General features: G+C 42.3%; 1 protein-coding gene across 6 annotated transcripts in view; it reads right to left on the reverse strand.

The window, feature by feature from the left end:
- MAPK10 (mitogen-activated protein kinase 10) overlaps positions 1 to 27186 on the reverse strand; it is a 225283-nt gene that overhangs the window by 33482 nt on the left and 164615 nt on the right. For all 6 annotated transcript variants that reach the window (XM_033943490.1, XM_033943409.1, XM_033943573.1 and 3 more), the window contains one exon: positions 14421 to 14603. In XM_033943490.1, coding sequence (XP_033799381.1) covers positions 14421 to 14603 — 183 coding nt within the window. The remainder of the gene's footprint in view (positions 1 to 14420; positions 14604 to 27186) is intronic.

Consider the following 27186-nt stretch of genomic DNA (forward strand, 5'->3'; position numbering starts at 1 on the left):
CAACTGAACAGGGAAGCTATTTCCCATTATAAAATGAGAAATATACATATACTATAAAATTGTGTCCTGCCCAAACCATACCCATGCTTTTTTAAATAATCATCTTTATTGGAAAGTGTGATACAGGCATGACAACCAGCCAGCAATACAATCATAATCCATAGCAGAAAGATACAAAAATAAACCAACAGAAACCATACCTGTGCTACTCCCTCCTGAAAATTCCTGGGCTCATTTTCAAAAAAAGATAGACGTCCAAAAGACAGCATAAACTGGAGCTTGGACGCCTAACTAGTCAAAGCGTTCAAGTGGGCATTTTCGACTTTCCAGACGCCTTTCTAGCTGTTTTGTCTCCAGTGCGTCTAATTCTTAAGGGGGCGTGTTAGAGGTCTGTTTTGGGTGGGCTTAGGACTTAGACAGTCTGCAGGGATAATCAAACTTTTAACAAAACGTCCAGGGCATCATTTAGACGTTTGAAGCAAGACCTGTTTTAAAAAATGAATAAGGGTCAAAAAGGTGGCCACACTGACTAGATGACCACTGGAGGGATTAAGGCATGATTCCACCACCCCTTCTTTTTTACTTCCTCAGTGGTCATTGATTCCCTCTCACCACTCAAAGATGTGAAAAAAAACAAAAAGTACATTCCAGTCCAGTCCAGAGGAGCGTTTTGCAGTGTTTAGAGCTACAGCCTCAGCACCCTGAGGTTATAGGTTCAAATCCATCACTGCTCCTTTGTAACCTCGGACAAGTCACTTAATCCCCCCCATTGCCCCAGGTACACTAGATAGGGAAATATGATAAAATACCTGAATGTAAGACCAAGTGGTATATAAATAAATAAATATTACAGTTTCAGATAGACACACGCAGAGCAGAGGGGCACTCTAAGAGTTACTGTAGTGAACGTCACATAAAAAGTCCCAGATACACATGTCACTATAATTTGCTTATATCGTATAGTGAGCCTTCCAAAACCTACTGTACCTACATAAAAATAATACCTGCAGATGGGCTATTACTGTGGTGTACAGGTGGGTAAATTAAGTTTTAGGTGGGTTTTGGAGGGCTCACCATACAAAATAAGCAGGTTATAGTGACTGTGTCTGAATTCCACAAAGCCTGGGATTGGCACGTGGGATCGCTTAGAGAGAGGAAGAGATAATGGTTACTGCAGATGGGCAGACTGGATGGGTCATTTGGCCTTTATCTTCCACCATGTTTCTATGTAACTAATTTGGAATTACGTATACAGTATAACTGCATTTAGGTGTTCATCTATAAACATAGTGCCCACAATTCAGGGCTCAGTTCAGATCTTTGTATTTGGCTCTTTGCCTCTCAAGCTGCTGACTTTCATTTGAGAGGAGAGCACGTCAGGCACTAGCACCCTAGCTAACTAGCCACAGTGAGAAGAGAAAAAGAGACCTGGCTACCCTAGTCTAAACATCTGATTTGGAGACACTCTTGAGCATTTACAGTGACAGCAGTTGCTCAAGTTCTTTGCTGGACTGGGACAGTGGAACATGGAGTCTGCTGCTTCACCTACTTTTGGACAATAGAAAAGAGCTGGAGCAGACCAGAGGCAGAATAGCACACAAACCAGTTTACTGAAAATATAAAAACCTGAAGAGGCCGTGCTTTGACCTTCTCCTGATTCAGGGATATATAAGTCACAAATTAGCCCTGCATCACACTATTCAAAAGAGAAGTTTGACCCCAAAATAATTAAAGACGTGCAGAGATTCAGTGAGTCTCATTTCGTTTTTTTTTATTGGTGATCGGTTGCTGGCTATAGATTGATCCACAATTTAATTATTTTGGCATGGGGCAGGAGCAAGGGGGCTGCACTCTTGCCCCCAATGACCCTCCCCCCACAAGACCACCAGATATTTAGGTAAGCAGGGGGGCCTACCTAGACATAGGGGGTGGGAGAACCTGGCAGGGGGTGAGAGATTTTGGCAAAGGCTCAAGGGAGGAGGATGGGGCTTATGTGGGTCCTGGCCCAATATTCAGCCGGGGCCTGCATAAGCTAAACAGGTAAATTTAGGACAGCTTTTGAGCTGTCCTAAATTTACCCACTTAGCTTATGCAGGCCTCAGCTGAATCTTGCCGGTGCCCACACAAGCTCCGGCCCCTCCCCAGCACTACCCTATAGTCTGCCCCTGACCAGCCTACATTTTTAGAGCTGGACAGATGAAATTCAACTTTGGTCTGTTGAAATCAGTGGTTGGGTGATAACAGGCAATTTAAGAGCCTCTCTAGTCCACTTAAATCACTCTGAATATCAGCCCCCATATATTTCTACAAGTAGGCGGGGGGGAACCTATGGGATGCTGAGGGTCTTAGAAGAAAGAAAAAGGGTACATTTGTGATGAGAGTAGACCCTACCGCAATTTAACCTGCGTGTCACAGAACTTATAATAATCTGACCAAACCTGTGGTACAGGCCTATAATGTCACATGGATGTCCTATGCTAAAATACTTTTGTCTTACCTTGCATCAGATAAGACTATGACCCTGAGGAAACCATCTATCCAATGAAAAGGAACAGACTGGAAGAAGGTAGACAACCTTGGATAAGAACTATTGTTTGTGTAGATCCAGATCACTTGAAGCCAAAGTTGTCGGGAAATGTATAAATGTCTTAGGAGACATTTCTGTGATGGGGCCTAGCAACATCAAAAAGGGCTCCAGCCAGTGTTGTGCTATCACAATTTGAAGGGACTTGTTGATTAAAACACAAACAAACCAAAAACCCGGTATCAATATATGGACATGCAAAGGTAGAGGGCAAGGAAGAGAGTCAGAAAGAGAAAGAGATCAGAAGATCAAGATAGAGAGAAGCACCTACATCACCTCCTGTGACAAACCTCTTGTACCATCCTTCCCATTGTGGAGAAGACTTGAGCAACACTTAAAAGTTGTATATTTTTAAGCTCTGTGATCACAATTACATCTAGGTTGTGAGGTAGCTGGTAAAAACCATTAGCTTCTATCACAAAATTAACTCCAAGATATAACACAGTTATACAGTAAGCAATGAACATACAAATTGAGGTACATTAAAAATGCACAGTAATCCACAGCTCATTGCAAAATGTCCTCCTTCCTATTAATGCACAAATCCGCAAAAAAAGGCAAATGAGATGACAGATCAGTCCAAATGAAACACTTTATTGAATAAGTCCTTAAGATCAGTCCAAAGGAAACACTCCACAACCCAACCCAACCCCTCTTCCCAGACTTAAAAACATTCCCTGGTGTTGCGTAGCATCCCCCATCCTTGCCCTCCACAGACTACACCCTAGGGCAGTGGTCTCAAACTTGCGGCCCGGGAGACACATGCAGCCCGCCAGGTACTATTTTGAGGCCCTCGGTATGTTTATCATAATCATAAAAATAAAATAAAACAGTTTCTTGATCATATGGCTCTTTAAGAACATAAGAATTGCCGCTGCTGGGTCAGACCAGTGATCTGCACAAGCGGCAGCCCTCTGGTCAAAGACCAACGCCCTAACTGAGACTAGCCTTACCTGCGGATGTTCTGGTTCAGCAGGAACTTGTCTAACTTTGTCTTGAATCCCTGGAGGTTGTTTTCCCCTATGACAGACTCCGGAAGAGCATTCCAGTTTTCTACCACTCTCTGGGTGAAGAACTTCCTTACGTTCGTACGGAATCTATCCCCTTTCAATTTTAGAGAGGGCCCTCTCGTTCTCCCTACCTTGAAGAGGCTGAACAACCCGTCCTTATCTACTAAGTCTATTCCCTTTGGTACCATGAATCTTTCGATCATGTCCCCTCTCAATCTCCTCTGTTTGAGGAAGAAGAGGCCCAGTTTCTGTAATTTTTCACTGTATGACAACTCCTCTAGCCTCTTAACCATCTTAATTGCTCTTCTCTGGACCCTTTCGAGTAATACCATGTCATTCTTCATGTATGGCGACCAGTGCTGGATGCAGTACTCCAGGTGAGAGTGCATCATGGCCGGGTACAGTGGCATGATAACCTTCTCTGATCTGTTCATGATCCCCTTCTTTATCATTCCTAGCATTCTGTTCGCCCTTTTCACCATTGCCGTGCATTGCACAGACGGCTTCATCGACTTGTCGATCAGAACTCCGAAGTCTCTTTCCTGGGAGGTCTCTCCAAGTACCGCCCCGGACATCCTGTATTCATGCATGAGATTTTTGTTACCGACATGCATCACTTTACACTTATCCACGTTGAACCTCATCTACCATGCTGATGCCCATTCTTTGAGCCTGATTATGTCACCTTGCAGATCTTCGCAATCCCCCTGTGTCTTCACTACTCTGAATAACTTCCTGTCATCTGCAAATTTGATCACCTCACTCATCGTACTAATGTCCAGATCATTTATAAAGATGTTGAAGAGCACGGGTCCAAGCACTGAGCTCTGGGGCACACCACTGGTGATGCTCTTCCAGTCCGAGCATTGTCCATTTACCCTCACTCTCTGTTTCCTATGTTCCAACCAGTTTTTAATCCACGTGAGTATTTCACCCTCGATTCCATGGCTCGCAATTTTCTGAAGTAGTCGTTCATGTGGAATCTTGTCAAATGCCTTCTGAAAATCCAGATATACAATGTCGACCGGGTCGCCCTTGTCTATCTGTTTGTTTACTCCCTCAAAGAAGTGTAGCAAGTTCGTCAAACACGATCTGCCTTTGCTAAAACCGTGCTGACTGGTCCTCATCAGCCCATGTCCGTCAAGGTGATCAATGATGCGGTCCTTTATCAGCGACTCCACCATCTTTCCCGGTTCTGAGGTCAGACTCACTGGTCTGTAGTTTCCAGGATCTCCCCTTGAACCTTTCTTGAAGATCGGCATAACATTCATCACCTTCCAGTCTTCTGGAATCTTTCCCGATTTGATAGACAGATTGACTATTAGTTGAAGCAGTTCAGCTATGGTCCCTTTCAGTTCATTGATTACCCTCGGATGGATGCCATCCGGTCCCGGGGATTTATCACTCTTAAGCCTATCAATCTGCCTACACACCTCCTCTAGACTGACCGTCAATCCTGTCAGCTTTCCGTCTTCGTTTCCAGCATATAGTCTGATGGGTTCCGGTATGCTGTGTACATCTTCTTTGGTAAATACAAATGCAAAAAATATGTTTAGTTTGGCAGCGATTGCTTTGTTCTCCTTTAGTGCTCCCTTTATTCCATGGTCATCCAACATTACAATATTATTATTAAGACTTAGCCAAAAGGATCGGTTCTTGGGCCCATCTTATTCAATATCTTCATAAATGACCTTGAAGAGGAAACAAGTATTATAATCAAGTTTGCAGATGATTCAAAACTATGTCGGGCAGTTGGGTCACAAAAAGAAGGTGAAGATCTCCAGAAGGATCTAAATCAGCTGGAGGAATGGGCGGAAAAGTGGCAAATAAGGTTTAACATTGACAAATGCAAGGTGATACACCTGGGTAGGAAAAATAAGGAACATGAATATAAAATGTTAGGTGTAACATTGGCCAAATCCGATCAAGAAAGGGACCTGGGGGTACTGATAGACAGGAACCTGAAGCCGTCGGCTCAATGTGTGGCGGCGGCAAAGAAAGCAAACAGAATGTTAAGTATGATAAAGAAGGGGATCACGAGTAGATCGGCGGCCGTTATAATGCCGCTTTACAGAGCAATGGTCAGACCACACTTGGAGTACTGTGTCCAACACTGGTCTCCATACCTAAAAAAGGATATAACCCTGCTGGAAAGGGTGCAGAGGCGAGCCACGAAGCTAGTAAAAGGTATGGAAAATTTGAGCTACAAAGAACGACTCGAAGGACTGGGACTGTTCACCCTCGGGAGGAGGAGACTGCGAGGAGATATGATTGAGACTTATAAAATACTGAATGGATTCGATAAAATTGAGCAAGAAACACCGTTGTTCACATTGTCAAAAGTGACACAGACAAGAGGTCATGGACTGAGGCTGAGGGGCAGCAGGCTCAGGACAAATGTCAGGAAATTCTATTTCACACAGCGAGTGGTGAACGCTTGGAATGCTCTTCCAGAGGAGGTGGTGACGGAGACTACCATTCTGGGTTTCAAGCATGAGTTGGATGCACACCTCCTTGCAACTCACATTGAGGGATATGGGTAATCAGGGTCTCCATCTGGGAGCACCTGGCTTGGCCTCCGCGTGTGCGGGTCGCCAAAATAGATGGACCTAAAGTCTGATCCGGTGAAGGCGTTTCTAGTTAGTATTGGGGTTCAAGAAGGGATTGGGCAACTTTCTGAATAAAAGGGGATAGAAGAGTACGGATAGAGGACTACTGCACAGGTCCTGGACCTGATGGGCCTCCGCGTGTGCGGACTGCTGGGCATGATGGACCTCTGGTCTGACCCAGCGGAGGAAATGCTTATGTGCTTATAAAGAGTTTTACCTCATAAAAATTTGTCATTTCTTTAATAAAACATTAACTATTTTTTCTGAAGTCCTCCCAAGTACCTACAAAACCAAAATGTGGCCCTGCAAAGGGTTTGAGTTAGAGACCACTACTCTAGGGCATACCCTGAAGAGGCAGGAACCTGATTCCACATGGTGTATCTTGAGATGCTCCATGGGGTCAACCTGCCAAATAAGACAAATTTTCCATTAAGTAGTAGTCTGGATAGAAACTGCCAAATAAGGTCAAATTCCCTTATTTGGCAGGTTTAAAAACAAAAAAGAATCTGAGCAGGGAGGCTAGTTTGTGGGGAGGGAGGGGACTGGTAAACTACTAGGGATATTTTTTTTAATTTTTTTTTTCACAGACATAGGTTCAGGTTGGGAAGAGAGAGGTGGGCTGCTAAGACTACCAGCGATGCTTTTTAATTTCAGGGGCAGGGGGTGAGAGGAGTCCGCTACATATGTAATGTAATTTATTTCTTATATACCGCTACATCCGTTAGGTTCTAAGCGGTTTACAGAAAATATACATTAAGATTAGAAATAAGAAAGGTACTTGAAAAATTCCCTTACTGTCCCGAAGGCTCACAATCTAACTAAAGTACCTGGAGGGTAATAGAGAAGTGAAAAGTAGAGTTAGAGGAAAAATAAAAATAAAATAAACATTTTAACAAGACAGCATTGATCTAAATACTTTGGAAGGTAGAAGAGAGGAGAGAAAGGAATAGAAGCAGAAGTTAGGAGGTGGGGTACTACTAGACATCAAAGCATTTTTGGGGGGAAGAGGCCAATCAGGTGGTCAGGAATGAGTTACTGAAGGATCGGGGTCATCTCAGGAGGGAAGAGGAATTGCAGGTCTGGGAAGCTGGAGGGAAGGCTTTTTAGCTTTTCTGCCTGATGCAGAGGTCACACTAACCCTTCCTATGCCACCTCAGATCTGGCAGTAATTCTTGCATATCGTGCTTGTTTTGGGCTTCCTACTTATCCTTTATTTTACTATGTTATGTACCATTTTTTTGCTACTTCAGCTTGTCTGCGGTGTTCTTTGCTCACATGTTTATAGACAATAGACTGTTTTCAGTCCAATTCTTTATATGTGAGTTTGCAAACCATTGGACCCTTGAGGAAGGCGAGTTCGCCGAAACACGGACCGTGTAGGGTCTGGTTGGATATTTATCACGGTATTTTTTATCATTGTACTTTTTAAATTGAATTCTCATGGTTTTATATGTCAGTGTTTAATAAATTATCTCCAGAACATCTGTATCCACAGTTTTTGTTTTCATCGGTGCATTGTTTTCACTGTGGATCATTGGGTCTCCCCATTTTTCTTTGATATACCATTGTCTACCACAGGAACTAACTCCTGGCTGAACCCATTTCTGCACTGTTTATCCTTTAATATGTGCAGTTAACTGTACGCTGATGCCCACAATAACTTTCTGCATTGGCCTCTCTTCAAGTTTCTTCTCATACGCTCTTCTCCTCAACCTCATATCATTTTTCTTGTTTTCCTCTGGACTGCTTCAAGTCTTTTTATATCTTTTGCAAGATGTGGCCTCCAAAACGGAACACAGTACTCCGAGAAGGGCCTTATCAATGACTTGTACAAGGGCATTATCTCCTTCACCCTTTTGCTGGTTATGCTTCTCTCTATGCACCTTAGCATCCTTCTGGCTCTGATCACCACTTTATTTATTTATTTATATACCACTTATATCCTAAGTGGTTTACATTCAGGTACTTTATCATATTTCTCTAACTGTCCTGGTGGGCTCTAACTCTATCTAATGTACCTGGGGCAATAAGGGAATTAAGTGACTTGCCCAGGGTCACAAGGAGCAGCGAGGGATTTGAACCCACAGCCTCAGGGTGCTGGGGCTGTAGCTCTAACCCCTATGCCACACACTCCCATACACTTTATTTCAATGTTTTGCCACCTCAGACACTATCATCACAAGATCCCTCTCTAGGGTTACCAGATTTTCGGGAACGAAAATCCTGAGCCATGGACCGCCCCATTCTGCCCCCAGCCACGCCCCCTCAACCTGGTCACTTGTTGGGAGGGCATCTGCATATGCGCTGGTGTGACCCAAAATGCATAAATCTGCATTTCTTCACATTAAAGCTTAACGGCCAAGCCTTGGTTCATGCTTCTAATTTTTGTAGATCACTTTTCATGTTGCCCACTCCATCTGGAATATCCACTCTGTCGTCATGTGATCCACAAAAAGCAAACTTCCATCTAAACCTTGGGCAATATCATTCATGAAGACACTGAACAGAATCAGTTCCAGTATTGATACTTGAGCCACTCTACAACTTACCTTTATTTATTCCAAACAAATTCTGTTTACCACCACCCTTTGTGTCAGACAACCAATTTCTAATCCAGCTCACCACCTTGGGATCCATCTTAATTTATTCATGAGACTCCTACAATATCAAGGCTTTACTGAAATTCAAGCAGACTACTGCTGTAGTCCTCTAGTCTCACACACACACAAAATCAATCGGATTTGTTTGGTATGATCTTCCTTTGGTAAAAGCATATTGCCCCAGATCTTGTAACCCATTGGTTTCTAGAAAATTCACTATCCTTTCCTTCAGCAGCATCTCCATTTTTTTTTTCCAACCACCTAGGCCTGTAGTTTCCTACTTCTTCTCTACTAACTCTCCAAGAATCTATTAAACAAATCTTTAAATTCTAAAAGACCTCTCTGATTTCCCTCAAAAACCTGGGATGTATCTTATGGCTTTGTCCACTTTCAGTTTTTCAAGTTGTTTATATACAATTTTTTTCAGTGAATGGTGTAATATCTACTCCATTTCTAAATATACCTTTGTCAGCCAATTGTACTGTAGTTTATCAAAATTTTCTTCCATGAACAGAGAACAAAAGTATTTGTTGAGCCTTTCCCCTTTTTAATTGGGCACTCTCCACATAATGGTTTAAACCTCTATTTCTGCCTTTTTCGTACCTGAAAAGTCTTATCACCTCACTTTACCTCTAGCCATTTCTCTTTCTGTCTGTGCTTTTATCATCCTTATTTCTTTCCTTGCCTCTTAAACACACTTGAGTTCTAGATCTTGTGTCACTCCTTCCCTCATGAATTTGTTCATTGTTTGTCTAAATAGAGTATCTGGAGATCACCTATGACCTTTCTTATTATAACAATGGGACATTCCATCTAGAGAGTTGCGCGGGGACAGAAATCCCACCCGTCCCCGCCAAAGTTCCACCCGTCCCCGTGAGGAATCCCACCATCCCCACCCATCCCCGCGAGGAGTCCCCTCCATCTCCACCCATCCCCGCGAGGAATCCCTTCCATCCCCACCTGTCCCTATAAACTTCAGAAATAGTTATTTCATTTAATTATGCTACTGAATTAAAGGTTCTGGTAGAAACCCATTTACAAATAAGCAAAAAGACTTTATTAATTTGGAAATATTAATTGGGAAGAATACATACTTTGTAAACGGATTTCTACCAGAGCCTCTAATGTTTATAAATTTTTATCAACCCAACTAATATACTACTTTATCCTGAAGCAAAAAAAAAAAAAAAGAAATAGAATTTTTTTCCTACCTTTGTTGCCTGGTTTCTGCTTTCCTCATGTTCTCATTCAATTCCTTCCATCTACTATCTCTCTTCTCTCTGCATCTTCCATTTGCTCTGTTACTGTGCCTCTCCCTTTCTCCCCCCTTCCAAATTGGTCTGGCACCTATCTTCTTCCCTCCGCTCCCCCCATAGTCTGGCATCTCTGTCTTCTTCCCTGCCAGCGTCTTCTCCCCACTCTCTCTTCCCCATTTCCTTTCAGCGTCCTTCCCCCCCATCTTCCCCATGTCCTGTCAGCGTCCTTCTCCCCCCTCTGTCTTCCCCATGTCCTTTCAGCATCCTTCTCCCCCTCTGTCTTCCCCATGTCTTTTCAGCGTCCTTCTCCCCCCCTGTCTTCTCCATGTGCTTTCAGCGTCCTTCTCCACCCCTTTGTCTTCCCCATGTGCTTTCAGCATCCTTCTCCACCCTTTTATCTTCCCCATGTCCTTTCAGCGTCCTTCTCCCCCCCCCCCGTCTTCCCAGTGCTTTCAGCGTCCTTCTCCCCCCTCAGTTTTACCCATTTCCCTTAAGCATCTTTTCCTCTCCACTCCACCTTTCCTCCCTTTCTCTCTCCCTGCCCTGCTGGAGTATTGAAGCTGCTGTAAGAAGGTAATTTAGATTCGCGGCTACAGGGCAGGGAGGTTTGTCGGACCGGGCCTATTGTTGGTCGGTCGGGGGAAGTGCCACAAAGGTAAGGGGACCTGGCCGGCTTTGCACCCCCCCTAAGGCAGACCGCCTTCCCCGCCCCTCCCCCACTTGGTATGCAACTGCCTTTCCCTATCTGCCCTGCCGCAGCACACAGCCGACCGGAAGTCTTCCCGATGTCAACGCTGACGTCGTAAGAAGGGAGGGCTTTGCTTAAGCCCTCCCTCCAACGTCAGCGCTGACATCGTGGAAGACTTCCGATAGGCTGTGTGCTGCGGCAGAGCAGGTAGGGAGAAGACGAGCCTCGCGAGTACATCCAACCCCGCAGGAACCCCGCGACCATAGGGGGCATCCCCACGGGATCCCCGTGACCCAAAGGGGGAACCCGCAGGTCCCGCGGGATTCCCGTCGTCCCCGTTCCCGTGCAGCTCTCTAATTCCATCCACATTTCTCAAGTTGAAATCTCCAAGCAATAACACCTCTTCTTTCCTCTTGTCTTTTAAAGAATAATATTTCACACTGATCCACCTATAAAAGCTGTTTAAAGGGTGGTATCAGTAATAATGTGAGCCATGCAAGGGAGAGAGGAACTGTCTTCCTTCCTCCTCCCCCCTCCCCTCAGCCGCTTGTTGCAATACAATATTATTTATACTGGCAAGGATGTCAAGCCCCGCTAGTCAAAGACGTCTCCTGTCTGAGTCGTGCCTGTACTGAACGAGCAGCAATTAATACAGCAGGCTCTTTGGCCGCTAATGCCAGCTCTCCTGCACATGTTCCGCCAAAGGAGACATCTTTGTCTGATGGTGGAGCTTGGCATCTGAGAGCAGAGGGGGCCTGAGCTGAAGGTGGGGAGAGAGGCCAGGCTCCCAAGCCTCCCCCCATGCCTACAATACTGGTTAGGAGGTGGATATACAATAGGAAAAAAGGAAAGGAACTAGAAAGGATGAAAGAGTTTTGTGCAGGAACTAGGCAATATATAAGCTGGAGATTGTGAAGGAGGCTGCAGTCAGGGAAGGAGTAGAAGTAGAAAGTGAAGATGAGAAAGCAAGTATAGCTAACATACAGTATATCATATCAATCATACATTGTATTAATTTTCCTGTCAAAATGCTTAATGCAAGTTACTTTAACAGATGCCTCCATCATCAGCTTCTGTCCTTTCAAAATACAATATTATTTCAATAAAATCTTTCATGCAAAAATAAATCAAAATGCTACATGATCACAAAGTGTATTTAAAAGCTGTAGCAAACTGCAATATTTTCAACATGATATCTTGTAAGTATATTATGTTCACTTGCAAGCTCTATGAATAATGCTATGTTCAGGACACAAATGCACAGAAGCCAGGAAATACTGAGTTATGGCCACCATGTGAACCATAAAAAGAACCATCATTCATATCACACATAAGAACTGTCTGAAATACAAACTACACTAGTTCTGATTCCGTCAACAAAATTGTTTTAAATATTAAAAACAAAACACTAGTTCAGAAAACTGGTGAGTGTATTTGGGTCTCTCTGCAGTTCTTGTTGTGATCTTGACAGCCTCTCTTCATGTTCTTCTATCCGAGCTCTTGATGTGTTGACCTCTCTTGGCTATTTATATGATATATCAATTGAGGTAACCAAATTCCCTACCTCCCAAACATCCAAAACTAGACAGGGAGACTCGGTAATAAATCTAAGGAGCCCTAAGTATGGGTTACAGGTCTTTCTCAACAGAGATCATTGAAGCTCCTTTTGATGGAGAGTTCACTTGTCTAAAATCACTAGATGTTACATTCAGAGTAAGATGTCAATACATAGAGCCTTTCACAAATGATGCTGTCATTGAACCCTGTCTAGGCTTAACATTCCTCTTATCCACACTTTGCAATCCACAAGCAAAAAAAACCCAAACAAACCAAGTTCCTATCAAGTCTTCAACATTTCCTAGCTCCAAAATATTCCAAGGTGCTCCGAAGGGACTCCTCTTTGGGCATGTCTCTTCAGGCATGCATCTAAGGCTGCACACCTGCAGCTGCATGCCACAGCATGCCTTGTGCTTTAGAGGGATGAGATGTCATTCACTGAGGACGTCACTCAGAGGAACTCATCTCATCAATGCAGAAGTTCCCAACAAGTTTTCAATTAGGATTACCCACTTCCATTTGGGCAGATGGTAACATTCTCCTTACACTAATACCTCTGACAGTATTATTCTCTTCTTGGAGTTTAATTCAGACAGATGGTAATATTCTCCTCATAGCGATACTGCCAACATTATTCTCCTTCTCTAGACACTCCCACAGCAAGCCTTGAGCTTTAAAGGGATGAGACTTGGCTTGTTGATGATATCCCTCACAGTTACTTGTCTGGAGAAGGCAATATTCTGGCCAAGTTTCCAATCACCATCTACTTACAGTCAGGCATATGGGAATAATCTCCTCATACTGATACCACTGATAGTATCCTCCTCCTCTCAACTTAAATTTAACTAACTTCTCTAACCATCACATTTAAAAACTTCACCCAGTCCCAAATCCCAGAAACCCTTAGAAAAGACCTCCTTGCCCTAGGATCCCTCAAAAAGGCACGCCCAGCTAACACTCCAACTCACTGACCCCCCATAAGCATTTAAAAATGTTCCCCACCTACTCATTTTCTATAGAACCCACCTATATAACTCTACCCATTTACCAATAATCCTAAGGTAAGTATGGATATATCAGGATTTGGGGAGATAGGGGAGGGGGCTGGGTGGTAGACATATATTGGATAGGGGCTTGGGCAGAAGTTTAGTGGGATAAAACGGGGTTAGTAGGAGAGCAGGAAGGATAGAGGTAGACTGTGGACAGGGATCACGCCGTTTCAACTACACATGCGCGGGTAAGGGTTTTATTATATGAGGGCCAGATTTTTAACAACCTGTTGTGCATTCAGCACTGCCACCCATTGCATGAGTGGTTTTGAATATGGTCTCCCTTGGTATTCAAGATGGAATTCCTTTTATTCATCATTAACATCATAGGCATAGGATTTTTTCCCCACAAAGCAAGTGACAAAATATAGCCATGAGCATGGCAGGTCCAAAGCCCCATACCAGAAAATAAAGGAGGGGGAAATACTGATTTACTTGAAGTGCCTTAAATACAACCAAACAACACGCTGAGATAGAAAATGAATTTCTTCCTAGCCTGGAAATAAGGCAGTAATTATTTTTGAGCTGGCAAATTATATTGCAATATGAATGGAGAGAGAAAAAAAGTTGAGAGAGAGAAAGTGAGAGAGGGGTGAAAAGATATAATTTTGATCTCACAATGAGTAAACTAAGAAAAAGAGGATACACGGGTCCTCAGGCATCACAGCCTTGAACATGTGCCGATTCTTGTGGTTCCAATCCCTTGCCTCTTTTTTTTTTTTAACTATACCACTGCATACAATAAATATAGGGGTCCTTTTACAAAGGCGCAGTAGCGGTTTAACGCGCGGAATACCGCACATTAAACCGCCTGCCGCGCTAGTACCTAACGCCTCCATTGACGAGGCGTTAGGATTGTAGGCTGCTGCGGGGGTTAGCGCGTGATGAAATGTCTGACGCGCTAACCCCCGCAGCGCGCCTCGATAAAAGGAGCCCATAGTGTGACAGTGAACAAGACTCTGTTCTATGACTAATATCTTCGTTTTTTCTTCAACAGTAAAAAAATAAATAAATAAAATTGCACTTTTCTGAGTCTACGTATACAGTAAAACGTTGCCTAAATATACCTTTGAGCTTGTTATGTTCTGAGTCAGCTGGAAAGAGGGAATCTGGGAAAAGCTTGGGGAAAGTGAGGCCTGTATACTTGGGTCTGTTTTCAACATAGTTCCGCACAGTAGGTTGGAGTTTCTTCATGAATTCTGGGCATGGAGTTCCCAGCTGCTCGATCACCTTGTTCCACTGGTCAATATCTGAGCAGAGAGACAGTTAAGGAAAGATCACAGGCAGTCTCTTAATTTGTCTTTTGTTTTTGCTAGTCCTTTTTTTTTTCTCTCACTCTTTCAGTAAGCCTAGAGTTTACGTTCAGAATTTATTTAACACATTGAGATCATTTCATACGGAAGAAAAGACATACTCCTAGGATAACTAGTGTTGCCCAAGCATGGCATAAATCTTCCCAGTCACTTTCTGCTGTCTTTTTTTTAAATAATAATAATAATTTTATTCTTGTATACCGCATTACCATGGAAGTTCTATGCGGTTTACAGATGAAGAGACTGTACATTTACAGCGAAGTTACATTTTCGGCGAAGCTACGTTTACATTTTTGGCGATGTTACATTTAAGGTGAAGTTATTTTACAGCTAGGTTACATAACCTTTTAATTGATTTATTCATTTCTGTCAATGGGTTTTCATTGCCTGCATTTTCACACATGAAACCATGCTAAGCTTAGATGTTAGTACAAGGTTCCTTACTATATAGTACGATAAAGTGACATCAAATGTAATTAATTAAGATTATCTGAGTGATTTTATAAGGACCCACCTAGCTTTAGGTGCTCAGAACATGCACAAATACCATAGTAAAGTCATTTACACATGTAAATGGCCTCTTATAAAATACAAACCGGCCTGGGTGTGCAAAGAGTTAGTTTGGGTGGAGAATGGCTGAGATGATAAAATTCCTTAATTTACATATGTACAAGTGTAATTAACATATAGACAGCCATAGAGCATCTACTATATACATAAGTTGTTTCACATCTATGCTAGCATGTTATAACACCCCTCCCCCCCATTATACTAAGCCAAAATAGAAGTCTCTACCATGGCCTGAAGAGCTAAATGCTCTGACGTTGCTCTGACACTCCTAGAATTCCTATGAGCGTCGGAGCATTTAGTGCTCTGGGTTGCAGTAGAAACCTCTTCCTCGACTTAGTAAAAGAGGGTCAAAGTCAAATAGTGGTGTGTGTGCCTTTATAAACCATCCTCCTCTTTTTCTAAGGTGCGCTGATTAGCGCATGCTAATCGAATTAGTGCACGCTAAACGCTAACACGTCCATAGACTACCATGCAAGCGTTAGCGTTTAGCATGCTAAATTGATTAACGCGCTAATTGGTTAGCACACCTTACTTAGTAAAAGAGGGCCCATGTGTGTACTTATTTTATCTGTTCCTCATTCTTATTTATTTGAAATTCGATTACCCACAGCATCCTCATATAATTCTGCACGGGGTCCAATGAAAACATACACAATAAAATCAAAACATATGTTGGCGGGGAGGGGGGTCCCTGAGACTGGCCTTCCATTTGCTTATTGTCAACTTAGTCACTATGTGGCTTCCCTCCAGGGGACTTCCTTGCAGGGGGACTTTGGGACCCAGCTCTGTTCTTTTTTGGCTGCGGATCCTGACACTAGGGTCTCCATATCTGCTTTGCATGGCCGGATTCTGGCTCTTTGCCCGCCTAGGGTTTTCCCTAGTATTTTGGAGGCATGGCAGCGGGACTTGGGTAGGGACTTGGGGGACAATTTCTTGCTAAAAACCCTGAATCGAACTGCGGGCTTGGTACAGAGTGCTGAGCTCCGTGAATGTCACTTTCGAACTGTCTTGCGGGCCTACGCTTCCCAGAGTCAGGCTTACCATATGGGTTGTATTGATACTCAGTTTTGTATCCGCTGCTCGGTGGAGATCAATTCTTACTTTCATGGTCTTTGGAGTTGTGAGGGGATTCAGACCTTCTGGACGGAGATGGCCTCCTTTTTACAGGGCTTGTTGCGGACCCCTGTGCCAGTATCCGTGCAGTCTATGCTGTTTGCCCATTTTTCATTCTTGTATATGTACAATTCATATGAAAAATTATTTCTTAGTAAATGTTTTATTTTGGGGAAGAAATGTATCTTGAGTTGTTGGCTGTCTTCTGAACCACCTTCATTCTGGTATTGGAGGAATCGCCTCCATGAACTTATGGGTTGGGAAGCCCGTTTGGCACGTTCTTCCCGACGCCGGAGCAGAGACTTTGTTCACACTTGGACTCCATATTTGAACATTTTGCCTCCTGAGAGTCGTAGCCGGGTCTTGAATAGATTCCACCTCTGAAACTGTGTTTCTAGATGTCTCTGCTGTTCCCTGCTTATGTGTTTTTCTGTCTCTACGGGGGGATGGGGAGGGGTGGGTGGGGGGTAGGGTTTTTCTTTGTTGGGGGTGGGGGTAAGGTAGGTCCGGGGAGGACATATGAGTCCAGTCCTCCGCGGGTGTTTGCTGAAAATGCATACCATGGTTATTATTGTAGTTGTACTTACTGTTGCTTAATAAAATAGATTTAAACATAAAAAAAATCAAAACATATAGGGGTCATTTTGCTAAGGCGCACTATCCGATTTAGCGTGCGCTAAATGCTAACGTATCCATTATATTCTATGGATGCCTTAGCCTTTAGCGTGCGCTACATTGGATGGCGCGCCTTGGTAAAAGGACCCCATAGTCTTACATAGCATCTTTCCCTGAAGGCTACAAAGTGGTTCACAAAAAAAAAAAAAAAAAAAAAAGTGCAAGGAAATAGTGTCACAAAAAATAAACAATGTTTAAAATGTCAGTATAAAGCAATTTCACAGTCATGTTTTACATTTTCCAGAAAGCAGCCAGCCATCATGCAGTTTCAGCTCCATCACAAGGATATTCTTTAGTGAAGGATCTTTACAGGAAAAGACCTTACCCTTTTTCTCTCTCTTCCTTTCTCCTGTTTTCCATCCCAATGTTTTAAATTTTAACCCCCCCCCCCCCCACACACACACTTTTATGAAGCTGTGTTAGCCTTTTTTATCGCCAGCCAGGGCGGTAAAAGTTCCAACGATCCTAGGAATTCTTTGAGCGTCAGAGATTTTACCACCACAGCCGGCAATAAAAAAACAATAACGGGGCTTCATAAAAGGGGGGTATTTAACTATGTATTTGTGTCCATTTGATAATATGCTTCCTCTAGTGCAGGGGTAGGGAACTCCGGTCCTCGAGAGCCGTATTCCAGTCGGGTTTTCCGGATTTCCCCAATGAATATGCATGAGATCTATTTGCATGCACTGCTTTCAATGCATATTCATTGGGGAAATCTGGAAAACCCGACTGGAATACGGCTCTCGAGGACCGGAGTTCCCTACCCCTGCTCTAGGGCAAGTCTGAAGCAAGTTACACTTCATAAACATAACAGAAAATGACATATCATACATCCGCTCTTATTTCCTTCTATCCCTTCTCTTGTTCTCCCCCATCTGCTGCTTCCTCTTCCAGTTTACTTAATTATTTTTTATGGCTGCTTTAGGCTAACCAGGTTTCTATGTGAAAACCAAACTTAAAATTCCTCCATGAGTTTTTTCTTGACCCTTCTAGGGAACTAGACAGCCCCAATAATGTGGGACTAGAATAGAAGAATTGGTTTGTTTGTAAACTTTTTTTTAATCCTGTATCTTTTTTATGATTTTGCCTGTACTTGTTATGATTTGTAACAAATAAATAAATGCATTAAAAAAAAAAAATCCCCCATGAATACACAAAGTTTTATGTATAGGTACAAGATCCTTTATCTGGAATTCCGAAAACTGAAATTTGACACTTCATTTATGTTTAAAGTATTGCTCCAGCCCCATAGTTTGGAACATGCGTGTGTTTGAAATGCTTGAAGTGTTTAATGTTTGCCTTATTTTGAAATAAAAGTTTGCTAGCAATTTTATGGTCTTATAATGTGTCTTTTTCTGACTTAACTTTACCATTCCAAAATTTAAAAAGTTCCAAAAACCGAAATATGCCTGGTTCCAAGGATTTTGGATAAAGGATATTGTACCTGTATTCATTTATTTTACAAAATATATTCAAGATAATATGGATGACTCATTGTGCCTCACAGAGACTAATGGTTATATTCTTAAGATTTTTTAAAATGTTATTTTTATTTTCTTTGTTTAATTTATTTTATATACACCCTGGTCAATATTCAAAATGATTTAACTGGCCAGAAACAGCCACTAATTTTCAGCAGCACTTAACCGGTTTTGCAACTCTTTACTATGTAACTATAATAGTCTGAACGGATTTTTGAGGTTAAGCCTGTGCACGTACAACCAGACACACATGGAAAGTATGTCTTTATTAGTTCAGAAACCTGAGCCATGTTAATTCACAGGCTCAGGGAAAGGAAAAATAGTCTCTTTAGTTCAATGGCAAAAAGTCTTGAAATGGGCCTGTGACATATAGGGCCCAAAATACTGTCTGTGGCCAGTGGCTGCAAAGTCCCAAACACAGTTTGCAACAGTCTTTCTCTAGTCCTTACAGGTCTGGCTCCAGACAGACCCTAGAACATGGCTCACGGTACTTCAGCAAAAGTAGTTGGCTTACATAAGAAGTGCCTCTGCTGGGTCAGACCAGAGGTCCATCGTGCCCAGCAGTCTGCTCGCGCGACGGCCCATCAGTTCCAGGACCTGTGTAGTAGTCCTCTGTCCCCTTTTCCTCCAGAAAATTGTCCAATCCCTTCTTGAACCCTAATACTATACTCTGTCCTATCACGCCCTCTGGTAGTGCATTCCAGGTGTCCACCACCCGTTGGGTGAAGAAAAACTTCCTAGCATTGGTTTTGAATCTGTCCCCTTTCAACTTTGCCGAATGCCCTCTCGTTCTTGTAGTTTTCGAAAGTTTGAAGAATCTGTCCCTCTCCACTCTCTCTATGCCCTTCATGATCTTGTAAGTCTCTATCATATCCCCTCTAATTCTCCTCTTCTCCAGGGAAAAGAGCCCCAGTTTCTCTAGTCTCTCAGTGTATGAAAGGTTTTCCATACCTTTTATCAAAAGTGTCGCTCTCCTCTGAACCCTCTCGACTATCGCCATATCCTTCTTAAGGTACGGCGACCAATATTGGACACAATACTCCAGATGCGGACGCACCATCGCCTGATACAATGGCAGGATAACTTCTTTCGTTCTGGTTGTAATACCCTTCTTGATTATACCTAGCATTTTATTCGCTCTCTTTGCGGACGCTGCGCACTGTGCCGACGGCTTCATTGTCTTATCCACTATTACCCCCAAGTCCCTTTCTTGGGTACTCTCACTCAATAACATCCCTCCCATCGTATAGCTGTACCTCAGGTTTTTGCTTCCTACATGCAATACTTTACATTTCTCTACATTGAACTTCATCTGCCATCTCGTCGTTCACTCCCCTAGCTTGTTCAGGTCCCTTTGTAATTCTTTGCAGTCCTCTTTAGTCCGAGCACCACTAAATAGTTTGGTGTCGTCTGCAAATTTTATTATTTCGCACTTCGTCCCTGTTTCTATATCATTTATAAATATATTGAATAGCAGCGGTCCGAGCACCGACCCCTGCGGAACACCACTCGTGACCCTCCTCCAGTCCGACTAGTGGCCCTTCACTCCTACCCTCTGCTTCCTATCCACCAACCAATCTCTGATCCATCTGTGTACGTCTCCTTCCACCCCATGGTTCTTCAGTTTCCGAAGTAGGCGTTCATGGGGTACCTTGTCAAAGGCTTTTTGGAAATCTAAATATGTCTATGGGATCCCCTTTGTCCATCTGTTTGTTAATTTCTTCGAAGAAGTGCAGTAAGTTCGTTAGGCACGATTTCCCCTTGCAGAAGCCATGTTGGCTTGTGATCAGAAGTTTATTTCTTTCGAAATGCTCATCGATGCTGTCTTTTATCAGCGCTTCCGCCATTTTCCCCGGGACAGAGGTCAGACTCACCGGACTGTAATTCCCCGGGCCAAGCAGGATTGTCTAGTGGTTGCAGTCAAGGTGGATCTTGGGATTACTCTTCTTCTCTTCTCCCCTGGGCTCCCTTACCTTCTATCTGACCCTGCCTCTTATACTTCCTGGCAACTGCTTTTTGGAATCCTCCCTTTCCATGTCCCTTCCCCCTAGGGAAAAACTACATATATTAAGGTGGCTCTGACACTATGAGAGAGTATCCAGCAGGGGGGAGTGGTAGCATCCTATAGACTCCCTCAAAGTAACCCAGTGGCCTAAACATCTGTGGTAAAACAAGAAAAGCTATGTTAAGAACCCTTTAAGTTTCATGAAGGGGACAATTAACAAGGCTTAAGGCCCTAAAACGGCTTCAGAATCTCCCCTCTTACTATGTTACAATAGCAGGAATTTCTATAAGGCATTTTTGCTTGCAAAAACTTACTTTATGTTCAGAAACAGGACTTTTTAAGATCAGAGTATATGCAAGTAAAAGTAGGCTCTCACAAACCAGCTTCTGCCCAGCATAAACACAAGCATTTCCAGCTACACAGCAGGGACAAGGTGGTGACTATGTATATTATTTAAACATGGCTCCGTAAGCGTGTGTACCACCAACCAGTGTTATGAGAGCCTACTTGAGCACTTAAAATGCTGTTCTACATACTGAAGTCCCTTATAAACTTATTCCTTGTGTTAGCTATAGGCAATAATATTGCTGTTTCTCCTAATCCATTTTATAGCATGGCTTAATGTTAATTTTATGAGCCAGTATGCACCAATTCTACTACTACTACTACTACTATTAATTATTTCTAGAGCGCTACCAGATGTACACAGCACTGTACAGACTCACAAAATAGACAGTCCCTGCTCAAATGAGCTTACAATCTGAACAATCAAGACAGACAAACAGGATGCCAGGGTAGGGGTTACAGTAAAAGGGGATAGTTAAACTGTTGTAGGGATCTTTTTCTAGGGTGGTGAGCAGAGGGGAGTAGGGTTAGGAGTTGAAGGCTGTCTTTAAAAGGTGAGTTTTCAGCCTGCTTTAGAACAAGGGGATTCTCTTCCAAAGACCTTAAAGGGCAAAGTGTAAAAGAGAGTTGGTAAATCTACACAGAGCCCACTGTTCAGGTCACTTTGGAGAAGAAAATAATCAGCAACCTACTGAGCAGCAATGGTACCAGAGCCTTTTCTAATTGATTTCCCTGCAGAGTGCTATACAAACCATCAAAACAATAATTTTGCCTGTAGTTTGTTACCAAATGAGTATGTTACCAGTTTATTTTCAGAGTTCTTTTTATAAAAAACTATATGGGATTCTTATAAAATTTCTTTGGCTGGGTAAAACTTCTAGAATTGCCTTAGTATCTTTGCTAAAATCTCAATTGGCGGGAGGGGTAAATTTTCCAAATTTTTACAGATATCATCAAGCTTTTATTTTACGTCAGGGTATGTATTGGATCCTTCCTGAACTCATGGATAATCTACCGGATTGGTTGATTCTGGAAAGTCATTTTATGGCCCCACTGATCTGAGGATCTAGCTGACATTCTTTATGACTAGTTTCTAAAAGTGGAACAAGTTTGATATACCCACTTCATCTCAACCATATATTGAGTATCAAGCTTCTTAGAATATATAAGGACAATATTATTTTTCATTGCACTTGGACTACGTTAAGATATATAGATGCTTTAACTCCTATTCCGATACAGCAAACCAAATGTCAATCCCAGTGGTTGAACTCCAAGATTCAAATCAGTGAGTCTAAAATCCTCTGGAAACACTGGTTGCAGGCAGACATTCGCACTCTGAATGATGTAATTTAGAATGGGAAAATGGTACAGTACAACAATCATTTGGTATATCAAAGTCTCAAGGTTATAAATGGTTACAGTTGAAGCAGGCCATTCAGAAAGGGTTCCCCGGCTGGTGCAACTTAACAAATCAGTATAGTTTGCCGAGTCTATGTTTCCAGACAGATTTTCAAGGACATCAGGCTGCCAAGTGGTATAAATTAATATCTAAATATTTGGACAAAAAAACCTTAAACAAGCTTAAAAGACATTTGGGCCCGATTCTGCAAATTGTGCCTAACTTTAGGCATGGTTTAGACGTCTGATTTAAGTGGTTAATGAGCAATTTAAGGGTCTTAACAAGCGTTAATTGGGACTTAGAGGGAGTTAGGTGTCATGTAAGCATTCTCAGAATATAGACTCGAGGTAGATGCAAGTTCTAAGAAAAGTTGAGTCCAAGTATGTAGACGTGAGCGTAATATGGGTGTAACATGGGCATAGTTAAGGATAGGCACCAGATAGACGCTAGTTGGGCGGTAGACCGCGTCTATACATCGCGAAAATTGTAGGCGAATGAAAAACTGGTCTAAGTGTGGTTTCTGCTTGAGCTGAACATGAGTTTCTATGGCGGAAAATAGACGTGCTTTGGGCTTCCGAAATGATATTTTCTACATTAACCTCAGGAATCTGTTTTTTGCTCTTTTCCCCCCTCCTAATAGATTTAATAAGTCACCATATCAATAGGGCACATCAATACAAACATATTGCATGCAAAACATAGTATTTTTCTGCCCAAACAGCAATATGATTTACTAATTACAGCACCTTTGGCTTTCCTGTTTTTTTTCACAACAAACTGTGCTGCAATCAGCTCTTGTTTGAAAACAAAGAAAGAAGATAGAAAGATATAAATATTGCACACATTACTTCATTTCTCAAAGCTTAAAAATAGAAAAACCAGATACAGACCTTAACATGCATTTTCCCTCATTGCAAAATGGAGCTGTGCAGCTGCACAAAACTGACCTCATTGTGAGATCATCAAGGTGCACCTGCAAGGTAGAATGCCACAATTAAAAGATGTGCTGGGTGTTGAACTCACAACCTCTGCAAGATCAGCACAGAATTTTAACACATTGAGCTACACCACTTCCATTCCAGTGTCTTTGGCTTCCCTGTCATATCAAAGCTTACTGACCTGCTAATGTTTCATCTGCTTAGGAATGATATCACAGTTATCACAAAAAAAGCATTTCTGGCTCACCAAGTTAATGCACCTTGTTGTACCTTGTCCATCTTCTCAAGCTCACCAGTTCAAATCCCACCCTCATCTTCACTAATTTTAACAGCTTCCTATTAGCTCTCATAGGAATATATATGGTGGACTTTGCTGTTTTTCAACAGCACTGTGCAATTTGCAGGCATATTTATTTAGATCTTGCCATGGCTAGGATATCCTAAGCTCTCATATAAAGAAACCTTTCTACTGACTGAAAGAAGCCATTTGTGGCTCACCAAATTAAAGTACCTTATTGCATCTTGTCTATCCTATCCGGCTCACAGGTTCAAATCCCACTCTTACATTCACTCATCCTAACAGCTCTCATAAGTGGTGGATTTTGCTATATTTCATCAGCATTCTGCAGTTTGCAGGCACAGGTGCATCAGATACATTCATCTGCTCTCAACTACAAGCCATTGTGGTAGGAATGTATTTATTTTTATGCAATATCCGCAACAGGTATAAAAGTTTACTAAAACTTCAGAAGGCTTGGACAGATGTTGAAGGAAGGTACATATTTTGAGATGTATCCTAAAGACATTCTATGGGTAAATTCAGCTTGGCTTTATAATTTGGGGTGTGGTTTCATGCCTGAGGAGTGTGTGTTGGGGTGGGGGAGGGGATTTAGGATGAGAGAACAGGTTGCTTTAGACATCTGAGAATTGCTGCAGATCATTTTAAAGCCAAATATGTTTAAGTGAAGGAATGGCCAAAGAGTTTGAAGATCTTCTGGTAGAAAAATGAATATAAAATATTTTCTAACCACACTCAAGACTTTAACCCCTGATGTATGGAAGATAAAAGCAGTGCCTTAAGGCATAGAGCTATAGAGGGAACTTTGTTTAGAATTTGGTAACAGAGCCTCTACAGACTAAGCAGATGACAAATGACTTCTTGTAAAAGCTTTAAGAAGTGAAGGAAATGATTAAAAGTCAGTACAGGTGTGTTTGCCCAAACCACACCTAAAGCACGCCCAATCAGATTTGAAAGTTTTCTGGTGGGAAGTCCTAACAGTGCCTATGACGTCAGACACTACTTAGGAATGCTTCGTATAAGAAGGTCCATCAGAGCAGCGTTTTCTCTTTTAGGACTCCTATTCTGTGTTATTGCTTATGCTGATTTCTGAGACCTTACCTTTCTTGATTATCTTTTAACATTTTCTTTCCTATATCTGCCACAACTCTCTCCATTTCACAGGACCATTAGCAGCTATGCTGTAGTAATTTGCAATTGATATCTTTCTAACATTTTTCATCTTTCCAGGTGAATATGCTGCACCTATGCAAGGAACTCCTTGCTAACAGCTCAGATACCAAATCCAGGTGAGAATGATATATTGCTAGCTACCTAGGTGTCTTTATTAGATAAAAGCTCAAGCAGAACTGATTTCTTCTTTTGGACTCCGATTCTGTGTTATTGCTTATGGTGATTCTCCATTAACTTTTTGTCCCCCTGATATCTACCACAACTCTCTCCATTCCATAGGGTCATTAGCAGGTCTGAGAATTAGTGATGATAAAATTTGGTTCCAGGTGTGTTGGCTAAAAAAATACCCATGCTGTTTGAAACTTTGGTGCCAGGAAAATGGACATGCAAGTTACATGAATATATGGAACCTATAGCAGTACTTTTCCTCATAGAACTAAAGGTAAATCTTTTTAGAGTCATAATTGTTAGGCATCCTTATTATAAAAAGGGAACAATGTTTGTGCTTCTGTTGATTCTAGCTGTTATTTTGAGACTGTGCTGTGACATATTCTCCCACAACTTCTGCTTTTTATTTTTGACACAGATGTCTTTCTAACATTTTCACCCTTTTCTCCTGATTTCAGATTCCCAGAGTGGCTAATGACTCCCCTTGTGTTTCCCAGAGGCCAGAGCAGGTCTGTTAAAACTGGGTTCAGCATACCAGCTTGCACGTGGCCACATAGCCAGCAGCTCAAATACCAAAACAGAAAAAATAGGTGAGAATGATGTACTGCAATCTTTGTTTGCCCTTGTGATAAATTATATACATTTTCACAATACTAACAAGTTTCACAATTTTCTTCCTTCAGACGGGTGCAGTTATTGATGATTTTCTGAGAGAACAGTAAATTAATGAGTTTTAGGCTCTTTTACAAAGATGCACTAAATCAATGCATGCGCCAACTGTTAACGCGTGCATGTTATCCTATGGACGTGTTAGCAGTTAGCGCATGTATTGATTAACGCACCTTTGTAAAAGAGCACCTACAACTCACCAATAAACTCTTAATTTGTCTCAATCCATCTTCCTTTTTCTACAGCCTGCCTTCTCCTACCAGGAGCAGATTATGGGGCTTTAACAATTCTACCACAGTAACAACTTGGACCTAGAAGTGGCTTACTCTGCATACCTGTCATCCATCTCATCGAACTGCAGTTGGCTGATATTACACTTGCATGCTGCTTTACTGGACTGTGCAATAAAAATCTTAAACCATTTTTCACCTTGTGCTTATTTAAATTGAGTAGCAGCCGGGCATTAGTGCTTCCTTAAATAATAAAAGAACAAGAGGGCATTCAGAAAAATTGAAAGGGGACAGATTCAAAATGAATGCTAGGAAGTTCTTCTTTACCCAACATGTGGTGGACACCTGGAATGCGCTTCCAGAGGATGTAATAGGGCAGAGTACGGTACCGGAGTATAAGAAAGAATTGGACAATTTCCTGCTGAAAAAGGGGATAGAAGGGTATAGATAGAGGATTGCTACACAGGTCCTGGACCTGTTGGGCCGCCGCATGAGCGGGCTGCTGGGCACGATGGACCCCAGGTCTGACCCAGCGGAGGCATTGCTTATGTTCTTAATAAGCACCACTTCAGCTACTTCGTCACATTGATCTTTGGCTTATCTAGTGTTCCATGAGACCTAGACTGCAAAGGAGAGAAGTGGGGAGGCCCTTAGGGAGTGGCAAACAGGGTAGCTGGCATGTCTCCCCAGCATATTTGAGAAAATGAAATTATATGAGAGCTGGAGAGGATGAATAAGGTGCAACGAGGTGCCTTAATTTGGTGAGCCAGAAATGGCTTCTTTCAGTCAGGAGAGAAGTTTCCTACCCTGACAGCTTAAGATATGCTTAACTGCAGCCATTTTGGCGTGCTTCGGGTACTCCGCTACAGAGCTGCAATCAAGCCGTACCTACAGCCGTAACAATGCCTATACGGAATAATATAATCAAAGCTGAATCACTATTCTTGTATGGCTCATTGTATATCACAGCAATTAGCATGAAGGTTGGCATGTGAGCTTGGTGTGGGTTCAACTCCCTCATGTACTTCAGCTGATGTAATACTCATTTTAATAAAAATTACAAGCTACCGACCAATCAAATCTAATTTTCATCTCAAACAGCACAACATTAGCAATACTAGAAGCAATCAATTCCAAAAGTGGAGTTTGCATTTGATAAAAACAGCAGTATTTGACTCCATGTCACATTTATTCAACCACACTTGAGATTCTGGCTTTTGAGACAATGAAAGCAGTGCTTTAAGCCATTGAGCTAACAGTCTTTTGTCTCAGCTAACTGTGATATGATAGCTAAGCAAATGATAACTTAGCAGATCACAAAGCTATGATATGACAGAGGAGTCAGAGAAACTAGAATGGAAGGTGGTGTAGCTCAATGAGAAAAAGCTCTGTGCTGCTCTTACAGAGGTTGTGAGTTCAACTCCCAGCCTGTCTTTTACTTGTGGCATTGTAC

Source organism: Geotrypetes seraphini, chromosome 1 (assembly GCF_902459505.1).
Source record: "Geotrypetes seraphini chromosome 1, aGeoSer1.1, whole genome shotgun sequence".
NCBI classification, from domain to species: Eukaryota; Metazoa; Chordata; class Amphibia; order Gymnophiona; family Dermophiidae; genus Geotrypetes; species Geotrypetes seraphini.